General features: G+C 42.8%; 1 protein-coding gene across 10 annotated transcripts in view; it reads left to right on the top strand.

Moving 5' to 3' along the window:
* LOC139409397 (ecotropic viral integration site 5 protein homolog) overlaps nt 1-21,405 on the top strand; it is a 60,044-nt gene that overhangs the window by 12,346 nt on the left and 26,293 nt on the right. For 3 of the 10 annotated variants that reach the window (XM_071154497.1, XM_071154502.1, XM_071154494.1), the window contains exons 2-4: nt 5,529-5,559; nt 7,681-7,934; nt 13,682-13,871. In XM_071154497.1, coding sequence (XP_071010598.1) covers nt 7,741-7,934; nt 13,682-13,871 — 384 coding nt within the window. In that variant the 5' untranslated portion in view covers nt 5,529-5,559; nt 7,681-7,740. Of the gene's footprint in view, nt 1-5,438; nt 5,560-7,680; nt 7,935-10,679; nt 10,815-13,681; nt 13,872-21,405 lie in introns of those variants that run through there. The other 7 variants (XM_071154496.1, XM_071154501.1, XM_071154495.1 and 4 more) reach the window with 5 other exon arrangements.

The raw sequence follows: 21,405 nt of genomic DNA, 5'->3' as shown, positions 1-21,405 counted from the left end.
GTTACGCGAATGCAGTAGAAGCCAAGGTAAATAGCTAGCTAGCATTAAACTTATCTTATAAAAAAAACCATCAATCATAATCACTAGTTATAACTACTAATCCAGTTTAGCAGGCAATATTAACCAGGTGAAATTGTGTCATTTCTCTTGTGTTGATTGCATGCAGAGTCAGGGTATATGCAACAGTTTGGGCTGCCTGGCTCATTGCGAACTAATTTGCCAGAATTTTACGTAATTATGACATACATTGAAGGTTGTGCAATGTAACAAGAATATTTAGACTTAGGGATGCCACCTGTTAGATAAAATACAGAACGATTCCGTATTTCACTGAAATAATAAACGTTTTGTTTTCGAGATGATAGTTTCCGGATTCGATCATATTATGACCAAAGGCTCGTATTTCTGTGTGTTATTATGTTATAATTAAGTCTGATTTGATAGAGCAGTCCGACTGAACAGCAGCAGGCCCGTAATCATTCATTCAAACAGCACTTTTGTGTGTTTTGCCAGCAGCTCTTCGCAAGCAGAGCACTGTTTATGACTTCAGGCCTATCAGCCTAATGGCTTGTGTAACCAATGTGAAATGGCTAGCTAGTTAGCTGGGTGTGCGCTAATACTGTTTCAAACGTCACTCGCTTTTAGATTTGGAGTAGTTATTCCCCTTGCGCTGCTTTTGTGGAGCGATGGGTAACGATGCTTCGAGTGTGGCTGTTGTCGATGTGTTCCTGGTTCGAGCCCAGGTAGGGGGGAGGGAAGCTATACTGTTACACTGGTGATACTATAGTGCCTATAAGAACATCCAATAGTCAAAGGTATATGAAATGCAAATGGTATAGAGAGAAAGTCCTATAAATACTATATTAACTACAACCTAAAACCTCTTACCTTGGAATATTGAAGTCTCATGTTAAAAAGGAACAACCAACTTTCATATGTTCTCATGTTCTGAGCAAGGATTTTAAAAGTTAGCTATTTTACATGGCACACATTTTTACATGGCACATATTACTTTCTTCTCCAACACTTTGTTTTTGCATTATTTAAACCAAATTGAACATGTTTCATTATTTATTTGAGGCTAAATTGATTTTATTGATTTATATTAAGTTAAAATAAGTGTTAATTCAGTAGTGTTGTAATTGTCATTATTACAAATCTAAAAAATTGGCTCATTAATCGGTATCTGCTTTTTAATCGGTATCGGCGTTGAAAAATCATTATCGGTCGACCTCTAGTTTGGGCTCTGGCTGGGTCACTCAAGGACATTCTGAGAATTGTTCCGAAGCCACTCCTGCGTTGTCTTGGCTGTGTGCTTAGGGTGGTTGTCTTGTTGGAAGGTGAACCTTCGCCCCCAGTCTGAGGTCCTGAGCGCTCTGGAGCAGGTTTTCATCAAGGATCTCGCTGTACTTTGCTCAGTTCATCTTTCCTTTTGATCCTGACTAGTCTCCCAGTGTCTGCCACCGAAAAACATCCCCCAATGCTGCAGAATTGTTTTGGTACGCTTCAATTGAATTGACCTTCTGTCTCAGAGCTCTACGGACAATTCCTTTGACCTCATGGCTTGTTTTTTGCTCTGACATGCACTGTAAACTGTGGGACCTTTTTATATAGACAGGTGTGTGCCTTTCCAAATCATGTCCAATCAATTGAATTGACCTCAAGTGGACTCCAAGTTGTAGAATGTCTCATAGCAAAGTGTCTGAGTACTTATGTAATTAAGGTATTTCTGTTTTTACTTTTTATAAATTTTCAAACATTTATAAACCTGTTTTCACTTTGTCATTATGAGGTGTGGTGTGTAAATTGCTGAGGATTTGTTTTTATTTAATAACGCTATAACGTAACAAAATGTTTAAAAAGGGATGGGTCTAAATACCTTCCGAAAGCACTATCTGTGGGTAATATGGAAATGATATACTGTACATGTTCCGGAATTCATCCGATGGCATGGAGTTTACCATGCCAGTCACCGGCTTCATTAATAAGTGCATCGGCGAAGTTATTCCCACAGTGACCGTGCGTACATATCACAACCAGAAGCCAGGTAGACAGGCAACATCCGCACTGAGCTATAGGCTAGAGTTGCTGCTTTCAAGGAGCAGGACACTAATCCGTACACTTATAAGAAATCCCGCTATGCCCTCCGACGAACTATCAAACAGGCAAAGCGTTAATACAGGGCCAAGATCAAATCCTACTACACCTGCTCTGGCGCTTATCGGGATGTGGCACTGCTCACAAACTATCACGGGTTATAAAGGGAAACCCAGCTGCAAGCTGCCTAGTGACACAAGCCTATCAGATGAGCTAAATGCCTTCTATGCTTGCTTCGAGGCAAGCAACATTGAACCATGCATGAGAGCACCAGCTGTTCCGGACAACTGTGTGATCACGCTCTGTAGCCGATGTGAATAAGACCTTTAAACGGGTTAACGTTAGGACTCTGGAGCACTTAAAGACCATGCTGTTGTTTTAATTAATGAACTGGCCCAGCAGATGAGAAGGAAATAAATCAAACACCCTCTGAGGCTCACTATGGGACGGCGCTCCAGCTCTATTCTTCCTCATTAAGCTACAGTAACTCAAAATGCATGAGGTTTTGGTGGATGTCGGCTCGGATTCAGCTCTGGTCTGGCATTTTCACAACGCAGCAAATTGCCTCTAAGTATAACTGATGTAGACGGTCCGGGAAGAAGAGCTGAGGAGTTGTTACTTTTCAGAACACGCCTCAGAGACTCTCTCTGGTAGCAATATCATCTGCTCTCGTGGGCTTGTGTGTAAATTGAGTAAGTGACTTGAGGTTAGCCTTTCAAGAAGGGGTTTCCTTTTGAGGATTTATCTCTAAAGATGTTAGTCAGGCCTCATTAGTACTGCAGATCTAAATGACATGATATGGTTAAAGTGTGAAGTCATGACTCGGCTCCCAGAGATGTAATGGCATTATGTCAATCAGTGTTGCTCTCCAAGACTGAATATATATATATCACACTTCTGTGAAATCAAACTGTCCACTTAGGAAGCAACACTGATTGACAATAAATTTCACATGCTGTTGTGCAAATGGAATAGACAACAGGTGGAAATTATAGGCAATTAGCAAGACACCCCCAATAAAGGAGTGGTTCTGCAGGTGGTGACCACAGACCACTTCTCAGTTCCTATGCTTCCTGGCTGATGTTTTGGTCACTTTTGAATGCTGGCGGTGCTTTCACTCTAGTGGTAGCATGAGACGGAGTCTGCAACCCACACAAGTGGCTCAAATAGTGCAGCTCATCCAGGATGGCACATCAATGCGAGCTGTGGCAAGAAGGTTTACTGTGTCTGTCAGCGTAGTTTCCAGAGCATGGAGGCGCTACCGGGAGACAGGCCAGTACATCAGGAGACGTGGAGGAGGCCGTAGGAGGGCAACAACCCGGCAGCAGGACCGCTACCTCCGCCTTTGTGCAAGGAGGAGCAGGAGGAGCACTGCCAGAGCACTGCAAAATTACCTCCCAGCAGGCCACAAATGTGCATGTGTCTGCTCAAACGGTCAGAAACAGACTCCATGAGGGTGGTATGAGGGCCCAACGTCCACAGGTGGGGGTTGTGCTTACAACCCAACACCTTGCAGGACGTTTGGCATTTGCCAGAGAACACCAAGATTGGCAAATTCGCCACAGGCGCCCTGTGCTCTTCACAGATGAAAGCAGGCTCACACTGAGCACATGTGATAGACGTGACAGAGTCTGGAGACGCTGTGGAGAACGTTTTGCTGGCTGCAACATCCTCCAGCATGACCGGTTTGGCGGTGGGTCAGTCATGGTGTGGGGTGGCATTTATTTGGGGGGCCGCACAGCCCTCCATGTGCTCGCCAGAGGTAGACTGACTGCCATTAGGTACCGAGATGAGATCCTCAGACCCCTTGTGAGACCATATGCTGGTGCGGTTGTCCCTGGGTTCCTCCTAATGCAAGACTGTGCTAGACCTCATGTGGCTGAAGTGTGTCAGCAGTTCCTGCAAGAGGAAGGCATTGATGCTATGGACTGGCCCGCCCGTTCCCCAGACCTGAATCCAATTGAGCACATCTGGGACATCATGTCTCACTCCATCCACCAACGCCACGTTGCACCACAGACTGTCCAGGAGTTGGCGGATGCTTTAGTCCAGGTCTGGGAGGAGATCCCTCAGGAGACCATCCGCCACCTCATCAGGAGCATGTCCAGGCGTTGTAGGGAGGTCATACAGGCACGTGGAGGCCACACACACTACTGAGCCTCATTTTGACTTGTTTTAAGGACAATACATCAGTTGGATCAGCCTGTAGTGTGGTTTTCCACATTAATTTTGAGTGTGACTCCAAATCCAGACCTCCATGGGTTGATAAATTTGATTTCCATTGATCATTTTTGTGTGATTTTGTTGTCAGCACATTCAACTCTGTAAAGAAAAAAGTATTTAATAAGAATATTTCATTCAATCAGTTCTAGGATGTGTTATTTTAGTGTTCCCTTAATTTTTTTGAGCAGTGTATATATACGCTGCCTAGGTCTAATACAATGATCCTCTATTTCAGTAACTCATCAGTCAAATTTGCGTCACCCTCTAACATTCGTCCCACCACAGCACTAGATAGAAATATGTTGCAGGTGGGGACATAGGCGTCTTCTCTCCAGAGAAACAGCTGTCTGTATTTTCATTCCAGCAGAATGGTAACAGCTGCTGCTTTCGAAACGTTTTGCGTCAAGGGACTGGGTAGAGCCATGGGCTTGAGTTTATCAGCCAAAACAACATGCAGACTAGTTAGTTGTTCTCAACACTAAATGGGTATTATTATTTTTTGCAACAGACATTATGATTAGGCCTATAGCTAGTGGAAACTGTACTGTGTAAATGTCATTCTGAGAGAGTGATAAGATTGAATTTTTCCTCAGGACTGATAGTGTTTCCCGCTCGCATGGACATGGATTATTATTGTGGTGATTATAAGGAAATTGACGGTCAGGAAATATTCGCAATGATCTAGAAATCAAGTGACTCACTGTTTTTGACAGAACAACAAAAACCTGCTTGATGACTGAGGTTCCTTAGACTTCCTCTTGAGGCCAAAGTTACGTCTCTAGTAGTGCACTCTAAGTTTGTGTCATGTGACATGAGTTGGTGACTGACGTTGTTCTGAGCCACCCACTGTCAGGTGGATTCCAGAGGCTCTTGTCTTGCTGACTACAGTTGAAAGGAAAGATTTAACCAACTCCAGTTGCAGTGCCAGGCAGCACTGTGCTGTCTTGAATATCTCAGGAGGAGGAACAGAACTTTGACCTTGTCTGCCCTGACACTGTGATCAGCATATGACTGCAAAGTACCGGAAGACACACCGCAAACTTATTTTGAGACGATTGTTCAAAAGACAGAGTTAAGCCTTGGTGTCAAATTAGGTTAGGAGAAGAACTGGAGTGTTGCTGATCCTGGCAGTCTTTTCTGGTGGGAGTTTTTTTCTAACTTGTTTTCATTTTGTTGATACTGATTGGATTTCTGCATGGATTGTCAAGACTACATTTGGAATAGCGGCACTCTTTACAGGTAGGAGTATCTGGGAGGATTTGAATAGTGTGGTAGCCTATAACTAGCCTATGTCTAGCCTGGTCCCATACTGTAGTGTCGTTGTCAGGCCATAGGCTACACAGTTAGTTACAACTCAAGCACAAAGGCCTACAGTATGGGACCACTGTCTGTTGTGAAATGTCTGGTGACTTATAAACAGCTTGTTTAGTGTTGTCTCGTGTCCCTTTTTTTACAAGGAACTCTTGGTTTAGTTTAGCATGTATTCATCCAGTTTAGATGTGCGTTTGTCACCTTTTAATTCAGCTGGACATTGCTACTTTAAGCATCAAAGACACATTGTTTGCTAAACCAATGTTCCTGTAGGCCTATTCCTCAGATGGAAAGACATAGCCTACTGTATCATGATGGTAGACTATAGTATTATAGGCCATTGGATCTCACAACATTCTCACTAGTGGTGTCAGTTTCATTGGATTGAGTGGTGTGATGTAACTGAATACGTTCAATATGTACACTGCCTTAAAACAGTATTTACACCCCTTGACTGTTTCCACAGTTGTGTTACAGCCAACACACAATACCCCATAATGTCAAAGTGGAGTTATGTTTATTGACATTTTACAAATGTAATAAAAAATTGTGTTAAGTCAATAAGTATTCAACCCCTTTGTTATGGCAAACCTAAATAAGCTCAGGTGTAAAAATGTGCTTAACAAGTCACATAATAAGCGGCATGGATATGACTGCCTCATATCTGTAACCCACACATACAATTATCTGTAAGGTCCCTCAGTCGAGCAGTGAATTTCAAACACAGATTCAACCACAAAGACCAGGGAGGTTTTTTAATATCTCGCAACGAGGGGCACCTATTGGTAGATGGATGTAAAAAAAAAAAAAAAAAAAGCAGACGTTGAATATTTCTTTGAGCATGGTGAAGTTAATAATTACACTTTGGATGGTGCATCAATACACCCAGTCACTACAAAGATACAGGCATCCTTCCTAACTCAGTTTCCGGAGAGGAAGGAAACCACTCAGGGATTTCACCATGAGGCAATGGTAACTTTAAAACAGTTAGAGTCTTATAGCTGTGATAGGAGAAAACAGGATGGATCAACAACATTGTAGTTAATCCACAATACTAACCTAAATGACAGAGTGAGAAGGAAGTCTGTATAGAATAAAATATATTCCCAAACATGCGTCCTGTTTGCAATAAGGCACTAAAGTAAAACTGCCAAAAATGTAGCAAAGCAAATCCAACACATCACTGAGTTTCACGCTTCATTTTTTCCCAAGCATGGTTGTGGCTGCATCATGTTATGGGTATGCTTATCATTGGCAAGGACTGGGGAGTTCTTTTTTTTGATAAAAATAAACGGAATAGAGCTAAGCACAGGCAAAATCCTAGAGGAAAACCTTGTCTGCTTTCCAACATACTGGGAGGCAAATTCACCTTTTCATTACTTGACAGAGCTTGGATAATTTAAAAAAGAATAATGTGCAAATATTCTACAATCCAGGTGTGCACAACTCTTCGAGACTTAACCAGAAAGACTCATAGCTTAATCGCGGCCAAAGGTGTTTCTAACATGTATTAACTCAGTGGTCTGAAATTTGACATTTTCAATAAAATAAACATGTTTTCACTTTGTCATTATTTAGTATTGTGCATAGATGGTTGGAAAAATCTATTTAATCAATTTTGAATTCAGGCTGCAACACAACACAATGTGAAATAAGTCTAGGGGTATTAATACTTTCTGAAGGCACTGTATCAATGACCGACTGAGACAGTTTATTTTTCTTCCTTCAAGCTGCGACTTTTGCATTTAATAGTCTGTGTATTGTAAATTCTTGATGCATCAGTGTGACGAAGAAGAAAAAACAACAAGAGACAGTCGTTAGATGAAGCATGGATCCACACCAAGAAAAGCCTTACTACACAGTAACAGTCACAAATCGGTGTTCTAATATGTCTAGAGATGGTTGGATAGCCAGAGAACAAACATGACTATTGACAGTGTCCATAAACTCAAACATTGCAGGAAAGAAAGCCCCAAATGCATAAAACAGATAGAAGGAAGGAAGTGTACTTGTAAATCCCTCCTACAGCTCACATGCTTCTCTCCACAGGTGGCGACTGATAAGGTTGCAGGCAAGCTGAGTTCTACTCTCTCATGGGTGAAGAACTCCATGTCACACACGGTTAGTCAGATGGCTAGCCAGGTTGCCACCTCGTCTGGCCAGGTGGCAACGGTGCCCTCGTCCCTGCAGACCACCACAGCCGCCTCTTCAACATCCCTCTCCCCGTCTCCCACGTCGGCATCTCCCGCTAAGCTCAGCCCAGATGAACTGGAACTGCTCGCCAAGCTGGAGGAGCAGAACAGGTGAGCGCCAGCTAGGAATTAATGAAATAATCAATCAAGTTCTGTCAACATATGAATACGTTTTTGTTCCCTTTCCTCTTTTCATGAACAACATTTGCATTGGTTAGACCAGTGACAAAGTCAGTGGTTATATCAATCTTAATTGTCTAGCAATAACAGTGACTGACAGTGGCTACAAAGACATTTTCACAATGATCTAAGTAAAAGTAGGCCTACAGCCACACTCTGTCCCTGAAGTGTTCATTAGCCGAAACAAGAGAAGTGCACAAGGCCTGAGAAGTGTAGCAGGTGGGCCCTGAGATGGGCCCTGATCAAAAGTAGTGCACCATAAAGGGAATAGGTTGCCATTTGGGACGACGACTCGGTACGGCAATCTCAAATGAAGAAGACTGCAGTCAGAGCCCTGTGAGATGTGGCTGTACTGATCTGTCTGAAGTGTGAGAGCGATGCTCGTGGGGCTGAGATGATAAGGTGTAGTAGTAGGACACATGTTGCAGTTAATAAAAGCTAATCCTGGCTGAATCTTCTGAACAGTCTGCCGTGTGAGAGAAGTGAGAATGATATTTGAATAGGTTTGTTTCCCTTATGCTTTATAAAGCTTGGCTAACATCCGTTAAGACATCAACTGAGTAGAGGAGCAGTCAGTAGTAGTGATTCTTAACCTCTTAGTTCGCTAGCAGTCTCACTATCCATGGACTATACCATAAAACAGATTAGCTTAAAACCATACATAAACTTAGATCTAGCTCTTTAGTCTTGATTTAGACTGCCTTTTGATTTTATTATTCAGAAGTCACTACAACATTAGTTGTATTATTCAGAAGTCACTCCTGTTCAAAGTAATTATAGGGGGGAAAGGTCAACTTTTTATTGTCCTGGACAGACCTCTAAGCACCTTCCTCAACAGAGGGTGGACAGCAGGTGGGGTGTTTAGTTCAAGCAGGGCTACAGCTGGCCTCTTTCATTTGGCACATGTCCCTGCTGCCCCTCCCTCTTCCATCAGGCTCTCCCTCCACGGGGTAAATGTAGGTGTTGGCGGCTAAGAATGTCTATTTCACCAGCCACGTTGGTGGGTGGTCAATTTGCAAGGCTCTACTGTGTGAGCATAGAGTACCACCGTATGAGTCATAACAGGTGTCATAATGCCCATAAAACATAGCAGTCAAACAAGGAAATGGTTCCAATTGTTTTTCCACTATTCATTTTTCCCTATGAAAGAGATATACATTGTTATCAAAATGTCACGCCAGGGTAAGCCTACACAAAACACAGCCCTTATTTTTAAGTGTTTAAAAAAAATTCCCTATGGGAAAAATCAATGTTTGGAAAACAATTGGAACCATTTCCCTGTTTGACCCCAAGGTTGTATGGGTATTATGACACCTCCACTGTGGGGCTCTATTACATTTGCAAATACAAATTGTCAAAAGTCAAGTATGAGTACATGCTGGGGTTAGAAAAAGGCTGCAGTAGCTGTTTTCAAAGTATTTCTGCTGTTTTGTTTCATAGCTGCTAATTGCACAAAGATATACTAATCCTACTGTATATCCCACCTCGTGCAGCAATACTGCCTGGCAGGGGAGCTGTGTGCAATGAATTAAGTGCTGATAGATACATTTTTGGAGGCGCTGCATACAGGCATAAAAGTTGGTCTAATTTACTCGAAAGTCTGCAAAGTGAGACTTTGTCCTCGTGATTCTTGGCTATTTACATTTGTTTTGTTCACAAGCTCGGGTTGCTTTTCAATGTTCGTTTGTCTGCTGCTTCAACTGATAGTGAAGAGACTCCCTAATCAGATCCTAAATATCTCTCACACACACACACACACACACACACACACACACACACACACGACAGGACTTGAGTGGCCCTGTTACCACGGTAACCTCACGCTTTAAAGGGGCAGCTGAATATTTTGTCTCTTATATTTTGATTAAGAGACTCGGGTCACTTTTTTTTTGTAATTGAGCAATATACCACATTACCGGTTACTAATACATTTGTTTTAGAAACATTACAAAGCATGGCCATCTGCTTTTTTTGTGTTATTTAATTATGTCAAAAAAATATTTGGACTGGTAAAAAATCTGAGTGGCTGGTGGACCAAAAAGCACGACATTTAGAGCTATTGTTGCAGTGTCATGGGTAGGAGGTACAGTCTTGAGGATCATCGTGACTGTGGTTTGAAAATGACTCGTCTACAGAAATGTTACATTTTTATCAGAGATTACAAAGTTTTTCCGAGCTGATAAGTTTAATTGACTCCTATAGAAAATACAAGTTGTATCCTCCGAACCAGCACTGTGTCTTTGAAGAAGTACACATTCATTGCAGGAAGAATCTTTCAACTAAAGAAATAACAAAAAAAGTTGTATTATGTCACACTGTTGTTGAAATTCCTTGTTTCTTTTTAAATACCAAAATGGATGAGAATAAGCTATATAAAATTATGAACAGGCAGTTTTTCGATCTTAGTTTTATGTAAAGGGCTAGTTATCCTCACTTTCTGACTGAGCAGGAAGACACTGACCTGCAGGTGCATCAAAAGTAGGTTTTTATACATCTATGAGCACCGAGGGAAGACTTGTGTACTTTGAGATCAATGCAGTATCACAGATACTAATGTAATGCCACACACACACACACACACACACACACACACACACACACACACACACACACACACACACACACACACACACACACACACAGTGAGAAGGGGAAGGCCTTTGTACTGTGCAAAGTAGATAAGAGGTTTGAGTTTGAGAGAGACTAGTGCCAGACTCAGTTCAGCCAGTTCACTAGGTGAAGGCTGGTAGCTTCTCTGGATCTTCTAACTACACACCAAAAACATGAAGACAGCACCATGAGTTTATCCTGGTAAGCAGCACGAGGATCCTAACTTCTCTTTCTAGATGCCATGGCTCTCTTCTCGTTACCGAGAGGCCTTAACTGAGGACAAAGTCTAACTGACATGAATTATTTTAGCGACAGAGCAACTTGTTTAAATAGTTCCTTTGTATCCTCTGTTCCTCCTACGAATCTCTGTGCTGTACTGGATCTTTTCAGTACATTTACAATGGTTTGATGTATTTGTTTTGAGCCATCTGTAAGAACCCAACATGGAATGTTTTGTCGACTGGTGAATTATTAGCGGAGGAGCAGTGGCTAGGCTACATAGGAAATTCAGGTTTTCTGACTGTCAGTGTGTGCCTAGTATAAACAGTGTATCAACATTTGGAATAATTCTGAAAATGACAGTGTGATGAAATCTACCAAGGAGAGAGGGAGAGGAGAATATGTGGACGCTTCTTCATCCATGGTTGAAATGGATTGTTTGTTCCCTGTTCTAGGCTACATTTGTTGCTTTAGGCCTACAGGCCACTGAGGCCAGAGACTAACCTTATCAATGACCTCAACATTCCCTACCCTTCCTGCTTCCACACGGCCTCTTAAGAACACACTCAGTGTTATCTTGCATGTTTGCTAGAAGCCAGGCATCTCATGATACATAGTCTGGTGTCTAGTCTACTGCTTTCTAGATCTGTTGCCTTTGAAAGCAAAGCTATGTTTTAATTAAGCAAGCAGCTGTCACTGTTTAAATTATTCCAACGACACAGTATTAATCATCTGCAATATTTACTACCTTTCCCAACATGTTGAATGTATGTCCTAAATGTAAAACCCTTGCTGGTGCTGTCCTAGCTGTTCCTGTAACACAGGCCTACCCTGGCCCCCTTCCCCCTGACCCAAATATGGCTGTAACCCTACCCAGTCTGGGAGCACTCCCAGTGACGTCACCCTGGAGCCGAGAGGCCCAGGCCCCTTTTCTGAGATCGGGTTTCTGAGCCTCTGTGTCCCAGCATAGGCCATAGCCTCTTCTCAAATGGCACCCTATTCCCTATGAAGTGCACTACTTTTGACCAGGACTACATAGGGAATAGGTTGCCATTTGGGACACACATGGGCTCATCAGCACGGCATAGGTTGGGAGGCATGGTTCCCTCTCACAGCCCTGGGCCCTGTTCATATGGCACTAAACGGAAAGAATACTGACTGAAACAGGGAGGGACTGCCTGGACTTGTCTGCTGAGAAATGCTAATTTGCGTTTTCTTTTACAATTTGTTTTAAAATATGTTCTGTTGCGTTCCCAAATGAACCTGATCCAGAGTCTGTTAACTTCAGTCTTACAGCTCCAGTGACAAACACATTGGCACATTAATTGATAGTGATACAAGGTCAGTCTGCTGTGAACTTAAACATACTCCTGCAGCTTTTTCTCACCAACCCACTTTCAGGAATGTTTTCAATCTAATAGATGAGACCAGATTCCAGGTAGTTATTTAGGCTACTTTGTATTGACCCACTTTACTGTTGACGTGTCATGGCTTTTTTTTTTTTTTTTAAGGTTCATGTTTAGGGATTAGTACAAATGTAGGATCTCATTGAAGTAATAGTTAATCAACTAAGTCCACTTTGCTTTCTGTCACTTGGGACATTAATGCAAGTTAAATGTTCCATGAAATATCAGCCTGATTGATATTGTAGTGACCCTGATATAGTGATCATGATGGTTGTTCAAGGCTTTCCTATCCACCATGTTCATTGCATTTTGCACCTCAAACAAAAGTGCTGTGAAAGGATGTGGTGTTCTCTCAACTTTTTTTTAAGAGATGTACTTTGTCCCTAGTACTGTCTGTAACCCCATTGACCCTACATCCAGGGCTCATCACTGGGGATGCTGTTGCAGTGGGCTCTCCTTGGCTATGGCTCTGTCATAAAGCTGTACTACATCTCACTGCTAATTCTTCTGTATTGAATGAGCTTTTCCATTTTTAGTACTGCGCTAGAATTTAGTGGCTTCACCGTCTACCAGTGCCAGCACGATTTGGATAAATGTTCAGCATCAGTTATTGGGCTACTTGCCTCAAGCATTTACCCACAGTAAACCCACACTGCCCATATCAATGCATTTCTGATCCTTTCTACTGTAACAGTGACTATCTATTTATTAAAATATTTTTATTTCTACCCCTTTTTCTCCCCAATTTCGTTGTATCCAATTGGTAGTTAGTCTCGTCTCATCGCTGCAACTCTCGTACAGACTCGGGAGAGGCAAAGGTCGAGAGCCGTCTATTCTCCGAAACCTAACCAAGCCGCACTGCTTCTTGGCACAATGCCCACTTAACCCGGAAGCCGGCTGCACCAATGTGTCGGAGGAAACACCGTACACCTGGCAACCGTGTCGGCGTGCACTGCTCCCGGCCAACCACAGGACTCGCTAGTACGTGATGGGACAAGGACATCCCTGCCGGCCAAACCCTCCCCTAACTCGGACGATGCTGGAACAATTGTGCGCCGCCCCATGGGTCTCCCGGTCGCGGCCGCCTGCGACAGAGCCTGGACTTGAACCCAGAATATCTAGTGGCACAGCGATGCAGTGTCTTAGACCACTGCGCCACTCGGGAGGCCCATCTATTGACACTAATGAAATGTTTCAGATTGACCAGTTATGTGTGTTTATTCTTGATTTGGTACATTAGCAGCTAAAGCTACATTAAATAATCTATATCTGACGTCTGTAATTTGTGCTGCCTTCACTTCCGAACATACAATGAAATGCTCTCTCATTCAGTCCGAACTCCCAACATAATGTCTCATTGGAGATCATGTGTGCCTGAGTATAATGGTTATATGCTGGTCATATTTGGCAAGAGAAGCTCATGCATGTTGTTTGTGTCTCTAGGTTGCTGGAGACGGACAGTAAGTCCCTCCGCTCTGTGAACGGCTCCAGGAGGAACAGCGTCTCCAGCCTGGTGTCCAGCTCCTCGGCCTCCTCCAATCTGTCTCACCTGGAGGAGGACTCCTGGATCCTCTGGGGACGCATCGTTAACGAGTGGGAGGACTTCCGCAAGAAGAACGAGAAGCAGCTCAAGGTGAGTACTCTCGTGCGCTACACACTTCCTGTACACAATAGCCTGGGGACAAGCTTAAAAAGGGAGAGACTATTATTGGCCTTTTGTAAGAGTCAAAGGCAACTCTGGAAGAGCCAGTCTCAATTCACTCCCTTCCCTTTGGCCCTAACCACAACCCATTGGCCCTAACTATTACCCCTTCCCCTTGGCCCTAAACCTATAGGTGAATTGGTGAATCTCAATCTGTACTCGATTCCTCTCATCCTCACCTGAATACTTCAGAGAATAGCGAATAATACAAGGTTCCTATCTTCGCTTACAAGTTGCACAAATATTTTTAATCAATGAAGTTAGTGAATACATTCAGTACAGTACAGCAGTCTCTTTGTTTCCTGGTATTGATACTATATAGGCGCAGTTCAGGTTTTTTTTCCCAAGGCCAGCTATGTCTCTCACTGACCCTTACTACTGTTGTCTTGATTTTACAGTGTGAACCCTGTTCTAAATGTAGCTTCTTAGTGCTCACTGCCAACTGATGGTGTCTCTCTAGTCGCACAGGGGGAAGTCTGATTACCCATGTCAATGACATCTGAATCAGTCAATCAAATCAAATGTATTTATATAGCCCTTCGTACATCAGCTGATATCTCAAAGTGCTGTTCAGAAACCCAGCCTAAAAGCCCAAACAGCAAGCAATGCAGGTGTAGAAGCACGGTGGCTAGGAAAAACTCCCTAGAAAGGCCAAAACCTAGGAAGAAACCTAGAGAGGAACCAGACTATGAGGGGTGGCCAGTCCTCCTTCTGGCTGTGCCGGGTGGAGATTATAACAGAACATGGCCAAGATGTTCAAATGTTCATAAATGACCAGCATGGTCAAATAATAATAATAATCACAGTAGTTGTCGAGGGTGCAGCAAGTCATCACCTCAGGAATAAATGTCAGTTGGCTTTTCATAGCCGATCATTAAGAGTATCTCTACCGCTCCTGCTGCCTCGAGTTGAAAACAGCAGGTCTGGGACAGGTAGCACGTCCGGTGAACAGGTCAGGATTCCATAGCCGCAGGCAGAACAGCTGAAACTGGAGACGCAGCACGGCCAGGTGGACTGGGGACAGCAAGGAGTCATCATGCCAGGTAGTCCTGAGGCATGGTAATAGGGCTCAGGTCCTCCTAGAGAGAGCATACTTAAATTCACACAGGACACCGGATAAGACAGGAGAAGTACTCCAGATATAACAAACTGACCCTAGCCCCCCGACACAAGCTACTGCAGCATAAATACTGGAGGCTGAGACAGGAGGGGTCAGGAGACACTGTGGCCCCATCCCATCAGGGCGTGTTTCCTGGACCAACAGTATTGCTTCCAACACACCGACAGCATCATTGCATTTTGGTACACCAGAGTTTCAATTAATTTCCAATGAAACGCAGCGTTTTCCTTACAGCATTGCGTTGCAGAGGCAGTTGCAGTGCATTCGGTGTGATGTATATGTTGGATTTATCGAATGTATGCGTCAAATTGTCTATGCGTAGACGGCTTAACAGAAATGGTAGCAGAAGTTGAGCTTTTATTGCATACATATCCAGATGAAGCTGCGTACTATTTTGTGCAATGACGCTGTCGGTGTGTTCGAATCGTAAGCCTGGTCACCGACAAAAAAGCTAATTGTAAATCTGAGGTGCTGTTATGCATTAGTTTTGCATTGTGTGTTAAAGTGGTGGAGAACCTTCCACTGGACCTCGGCTGCGTGACTAGGGCTGTTACGGGGATGGAATTACCACCACACCGGCGGTCACGAGTCATGAAGACAGTCAATTCCACATGACCGTTTAGTCACAGTAATTAGGCTTCTCCAAGCTCTGATGCTGCTGATGGTCATTAGTAGCCTACCTAACTTGCTAACTGCCTGGTACTCAGCAATATATTGTCCCTCTAATCACTCGGACATAAATGTAATAAAACATCTAATCAAACACTTCATGAGAGATGATGAGCTTGTGTTGCACAACATTTCTAAAGGCTATGCAATTGCATGAGAAAACAGAGTGATGGCCTCTACTAAATAGAGGAGCATCCCATCAGCTTTTTATAGGCTAGGCCTACTAAACTCAGCAAAAAAAGAAACATCCTCTCAATGTCGACTGCGTTTATTTTCAGCAAACCTAACGTGTAAATATTTGTATGAACATAAGATACATAAACTGAACAAGTTCCACAGACGTGACTAACAAATAGAATAATGTGTCTCTGAACAAAGGGGGGGTCAAAAGTAACAGTCTTTCTGGTGGGGCCACCAGCTGCATTAAGTACTGCAGTGCATCTCCTCCTCATGGACTGCACCAGATTTGCCAATTCTTGCTGTGAGGTGTTAACCCACTCTTCCACCAAGGCACCTGCAAGTTTCTGGACATTTCTGGGGGGAATGGCCCTAGCCCTCACCCTCCATTCCAACAGGTCCCAGGCGTGCTCGATGGGATTGAGATTCGGGCTAGTCGCTGGCCATGGCAGAACACTGACATTCCTGTCTTGCAGGAAATCACGCACAGAACGAGCAGTATGGCTGGTGGCATTGTCATGCTGAAGGGTCATGTCAGGATGAGCCTGCAGGAAGGGTAACACATGATGGAGGAGGATGTCTTCCCTGTAATGCACAGCGTTGAGATTGCCTGCAGTGACAACAAGCTCAGTCCGATGATGCTGTGACACACCGCCAAAGACCAAGACAGAACCTCCACCTCCTATTCGATCCCACTCCGGAGTCAGGCCTCTGTGTAACGCTCATTCCTTAGACGATAAACGTGAATCCGACCATCACCCCTGGTGAGACACAACCGTGACTCGTCAGTGAAGAGCACATTTTGCCAGTCCTGTCTGGTCCAGCGATGGTGGGTTTGTGCCCGTAGACAACATTGTTGCCGGTGATGTCTGGTGAGGACCTACCTTACAACAGGCCTACATGCCCTCAGTCCAGCCTCTCTCAGCCTATTGCGGGCAGTCTGAGCACTGATGGAGGGATTGTGCATTCCTGGTGTAACTCGGGCAGTTGTTGTTGCCATTCTGTACCTGTCCCGCAGGTGTGATGTTTGGATGTATTGATACTCTGCATGTGTTGTCACACGTGGTCTGCCACTGCGAGGACGATCAGCTGTCCATCCTGTCTCCCTGTGGCGCTGTCTTAGGCGTCTCATAGTACGGACATTGCAATTTATTGCCCTGGCCACATCTGCAGTCCTCATGCCATGCAGCATGCCTAAGGCACGTTCACGCAGATAAGCCGGAACCCTGGGCATTTTTCTTTTGGTGTTTTTCAGAGTCAGTAGTTAGGCCTCTTTAGCGTCCTAAGTTTTCATAACTGTGACCATAATTGCCTACCGTCTGTAAGCTGTTAGTGTCTTAACGACCGTTCCACAGGTGCATGTTCATTAATTATGGTTCATTGAACACGCATGGGAAATCGTGTTTAAACCCTTTACAGTGAAGATCTGTGAAGTTATTTGGATTTTTACGAATTATCTTTGAAAGACAGGGTCCTGAAAAAGGGATGTTTCTTTTTTTTGCTGAGTTTATATTTACTTCTCAACTTTCCTAATATTAACCTGTTGCGTCTACCAAACCCGGATCCGGGATTCTATTTACAGACCTAAGCTCATAACCATAACGCAACGTTAACTATTCATGAAAATCGCAAATGAAATGAAATAAATATGCCATCTCTCAAGCTTAGCCTTTTGTAAACAACACTGTCATCTCAGATTTTCAAAATATGCTTCTCAACCATAGGAAAACAATCATTTGTGTAAAAGTGGCTAGCTAGCGTAGCATTTAGCGTTAGCATTAGCGTTAGCATCCAGCACGCAAGATTTCAACAAAAACATAAAAGCCTTCAAATAAAATCATTTACCTTTGAAGAACTTCGGATGTTTTCAATGAGGAGACTCTCAGTTAGATAGCAGATGCTCAGTTTTTCCAAAAAAGATTCTTTGTGAATTCGAAATAACTCCGTTTTCTACATCACATTTGGCTGCCAAAAAAAAAACTAAAATTCAGTCCTCAAAACGCAAACTTTTTTCCATATTAACTCCATAATATCGACTGAAAACATGGCAAACGTTGTTTAGAATCAATCCTCAGGTGTTTTTCACATATCTCTTCAATGATATATCGTTTGTGGAAGCATGGTTTCTCCCCTCAATCAAATGGAAAAGTACAAGCAGCTGGCGTTTGCGCACCGAATTCCACGCAGGACACCAGGCGGACACTTGGAAAATGTAGTCTCTTATGGTCAATCTTCCAATGATATGCCTACAAATACGTCACAATGCTGCTAACACCTTGGGGGAACGACAGAAAGTGTAGGCTCATTCCTTGCGCAATCACAGCCATATAAGGAGACAATGGAAAACAGAGCTTCAGAGATTCTGCTCATTTCCTGGTTGACGCATCATCTTGGTTTCGCCTGTAGAATGAGTTCTGGGGCACTTACAGACAATATCTTTGCAGATTCTGGAACTTCAGAGTGTTTTCTTTCAAAAACTGTCAAGAATATGCATAGTCGAGCATCTTTTCGTGACAAAATATCGCCTAGAGATCAACGAGGTTAAGCACATCGCTTATCTTTACAGCAGGAATATAGCCTACCTGGCTGGCATGAAAATGAACCACGGGAAAAATGTCCTCCATTCGCTATTTAAGTGCGTAGATGGCATGTAATTTTCCCCTGCCCCTGTTTCAAGATACATGGATGATAATGGTCCATTCAAAAAAATAATAATAATTCACACATATATTATTTAGTATCTGTAAAGGCAAGATTAAATCAAGAATAGTCTGATGGTGACAATATTAGCATATCACTTGTGAATGATGCCAGTGTAAGGCAAGAAACTATGCCTTTTTTGTGTGCAGCTTCTTCTAATCATAGTCGCACACCTCATGTAGCCTAGCGCATATGCCTATATGTTTTGATATGGTTTGTATCGTATGAAGCTCATTAATCTGCTTAACAAGGGGTGGAGAGCCTAACTGGTATACATAAGCAGCGTGTGAGTTTCAAGTTTGGGGAAGATCATTTTCACCATAAAAATTAACCTTTTTATAATAAAAGCATTACATGCATAAACGCATTTGTGGTCACTTTTGATAAGGCTGTTTTCCCGCTAATGGGACATTTGCGCTTATAGCCAGCCTCCTTCCGTGTGCACATTGCTGCACTTATAATGTGAAAAAATAGCCTATTAGTTTATCAACATTTTTTAGCTAAACGTTCTGATCTGTTGCATCAGCCTCATTGCGTAAAACATGTTTTTTGATGTTAGTGGTTATATTAATTTGAGATCTATCGAATCCCACAACTGTCCTACACTATGTTTGAAATATTTATTTCTCGCACAGAAGGGCAAGTTGACCAATAGAATAGGTCAACTTTTGTACTAAGGGGGATAGTAGATTGACATTTAAAACATATTTTTTATTTAACCTTTATTTAACTCAGTTAAGAATAAATTCTTATTTACAATGACGGCCAAATCCGGACAACACTGGGCCAATTGTGCGCTGCCCTATGGGACTCCCAATCACGGCTGGATGTGATACAGCGTGGATTTGAACCAGGTACTATAGTGACGCCTCTTGCGCTGAGATGCAGTGCCTTAGACCGCTGCGCCACTTGGGAGTCCGACATAGGCTAGTGCTTTTGCTGTGTACAGCCTGCGCAAAAAAACAAAGCAGAGCTCATGCCTTTTCATGTGACTTTTTTCAAATAATCATTAGTCACATCATGCAAAACATATAGCCCAACGTTTGTAGAGCAACTAAAGTTACATTAATAACTCTAAATTAAGCATACAGGGAGTACCTATTTCTTAGTTAACCACTAAACACAGAATAGCTGCGTGTGCACACTCCCTCAATGGTTGGAGAAAAATATTCAGCTTTGTTCAATTGAATTCTACATACTATAAACTAATGCCACGGAATTCTAAGCAAATCTTGTCTGCTAAATGCACTAGTGTAGCCCACAGCCATATGGCATAGCTAGATCAGGACAAGTCTTCTGAAATAGACTACATTTTCTTCATATCATGTTTCTTTAGACCTGTCTAAAATAAATAATGGATTTATTGTGAATGTAATATAGCCTATACATATATTTATAATACATTTTAAAATGTAGATGTTCCAAAGATCTGCATCAGTGGCTTGAAGGCTGTGTGTGGAAGCCAGGAGATTCTAAATGTGTTTGTTAATTAACGGTCAATTACCGTGAGACCAGCAGTTGTTTGCTTGACAATCACTGGCTGACAAAATGTTGTGACCGCCACAGCCCTATGACTGACAATTGTATTTCACAATTTTTCCAGAGAAGAGGCCTTAGCTACATCACCTCCATGTAACCTGACTGTTGCAAGACTGCATCCTAGTCATATTATTAATCATCATGTTGAGCTCCTCAACAAATAGATTGCTCAGTTGACATTGCTCTCTCCTGTTGATCTAGTCTAGTGTGTTTCATCTTGCAAGGCAGGATGATACTACTACGTGTACTACTTTTATGTTCTATCAGCAAAATGTACATTCTCAATTTAACGTACTAGCGACGAATTCAATGCATCATATTCCCTCTTTTCCACTAGGGTGCTCCAGAAAAAAAGATAAGCCTCTTAACAATGAGTCTGTCCTTGGTTGCGTCCCAACTGGTACCCTATGACCTACATACTGCATTACTTTTGACCAGAGCCCTAGATGGGAAATAGGGTGCCATTTGGGACTTAACACTGAGTGAACACCAACCATAGTCTGAGTAATGTAGTGACATACAGAGTAATGTGAGTAGGTCGTTTTACAGGCGTAATTGCAGCTGTATGCGTTATTCATGTGTTTCCTCTTGCATGTGTGTCTGAGTATTATCCAGTGGAGGGATTGTATGTGTGTGTGTTTCCATTACAAGGCTGGGACTGTCAAGACTGACCTCAGAGAGAAAGATCCCCTGACCCCACACTCTCGAAAGCTTGCACACACACATACTCGCACACAAAAACAACACACAGCCTACACTTACACACACACTAACACACACTCCATCCAGCACCACTGGTCAGTGTTCCCTCTCTGCAGAGGAAATGTCTTTATCAAGTCACATCGGCAGTAATTTACAAGAACAACATTTCACTCTGCACAATTCCTCGCTGACTAGATTATATTTAGTGGTGGAAAATGTTATTAGAATGACTGACTGGGGTACATGCTGTGCTGTGGAGAAAACACACTGGAGTGTAGCAGCACACAGACACATGATTGTGTTTGCTCTGAACACCACATAGAATAAAACATTTGATGTGGATACCAGTATGTTCCTTGGTATTTTAACACACTCAGAAAACAAGGACTACATATTTTCCATCAGAGGCTGTTACGTTAATTATTAGGAATACACTAGTTAATCGAAACTATTTATATACCTTGAAAGCGATCTATAGACAAGGTTGGGTAAACTGCAAACCACACTTTGGTTTGTCCACTGACACCAATTGGTAATATTAGCATTTTCAAAACAAAG

The sequence above is a fragment of the Oncorhynchus clarkii genome, chromosome 5 (genome assembly GCF_045791955.1).
Source record: "Oncorhynchus clarkii lewisi isolate Uvic-CL-2024 chromosome 5, UVic_Ocla_1.0, whole genome shotgun sequence".
In the NCBI taxonomy this organism is placed as follows: domain Eukaryota; kingdom Metazoa; phylum Chordata; class Actinopteri; order Salmoniformes; family Salmonidae; genus Oncorhynchus; species Oncorhynchus clarkii.
Note: the sequence above shows the minus strand (reverse complement) of the source record. Positions and strands in the feature narration are given on the sequence as shown.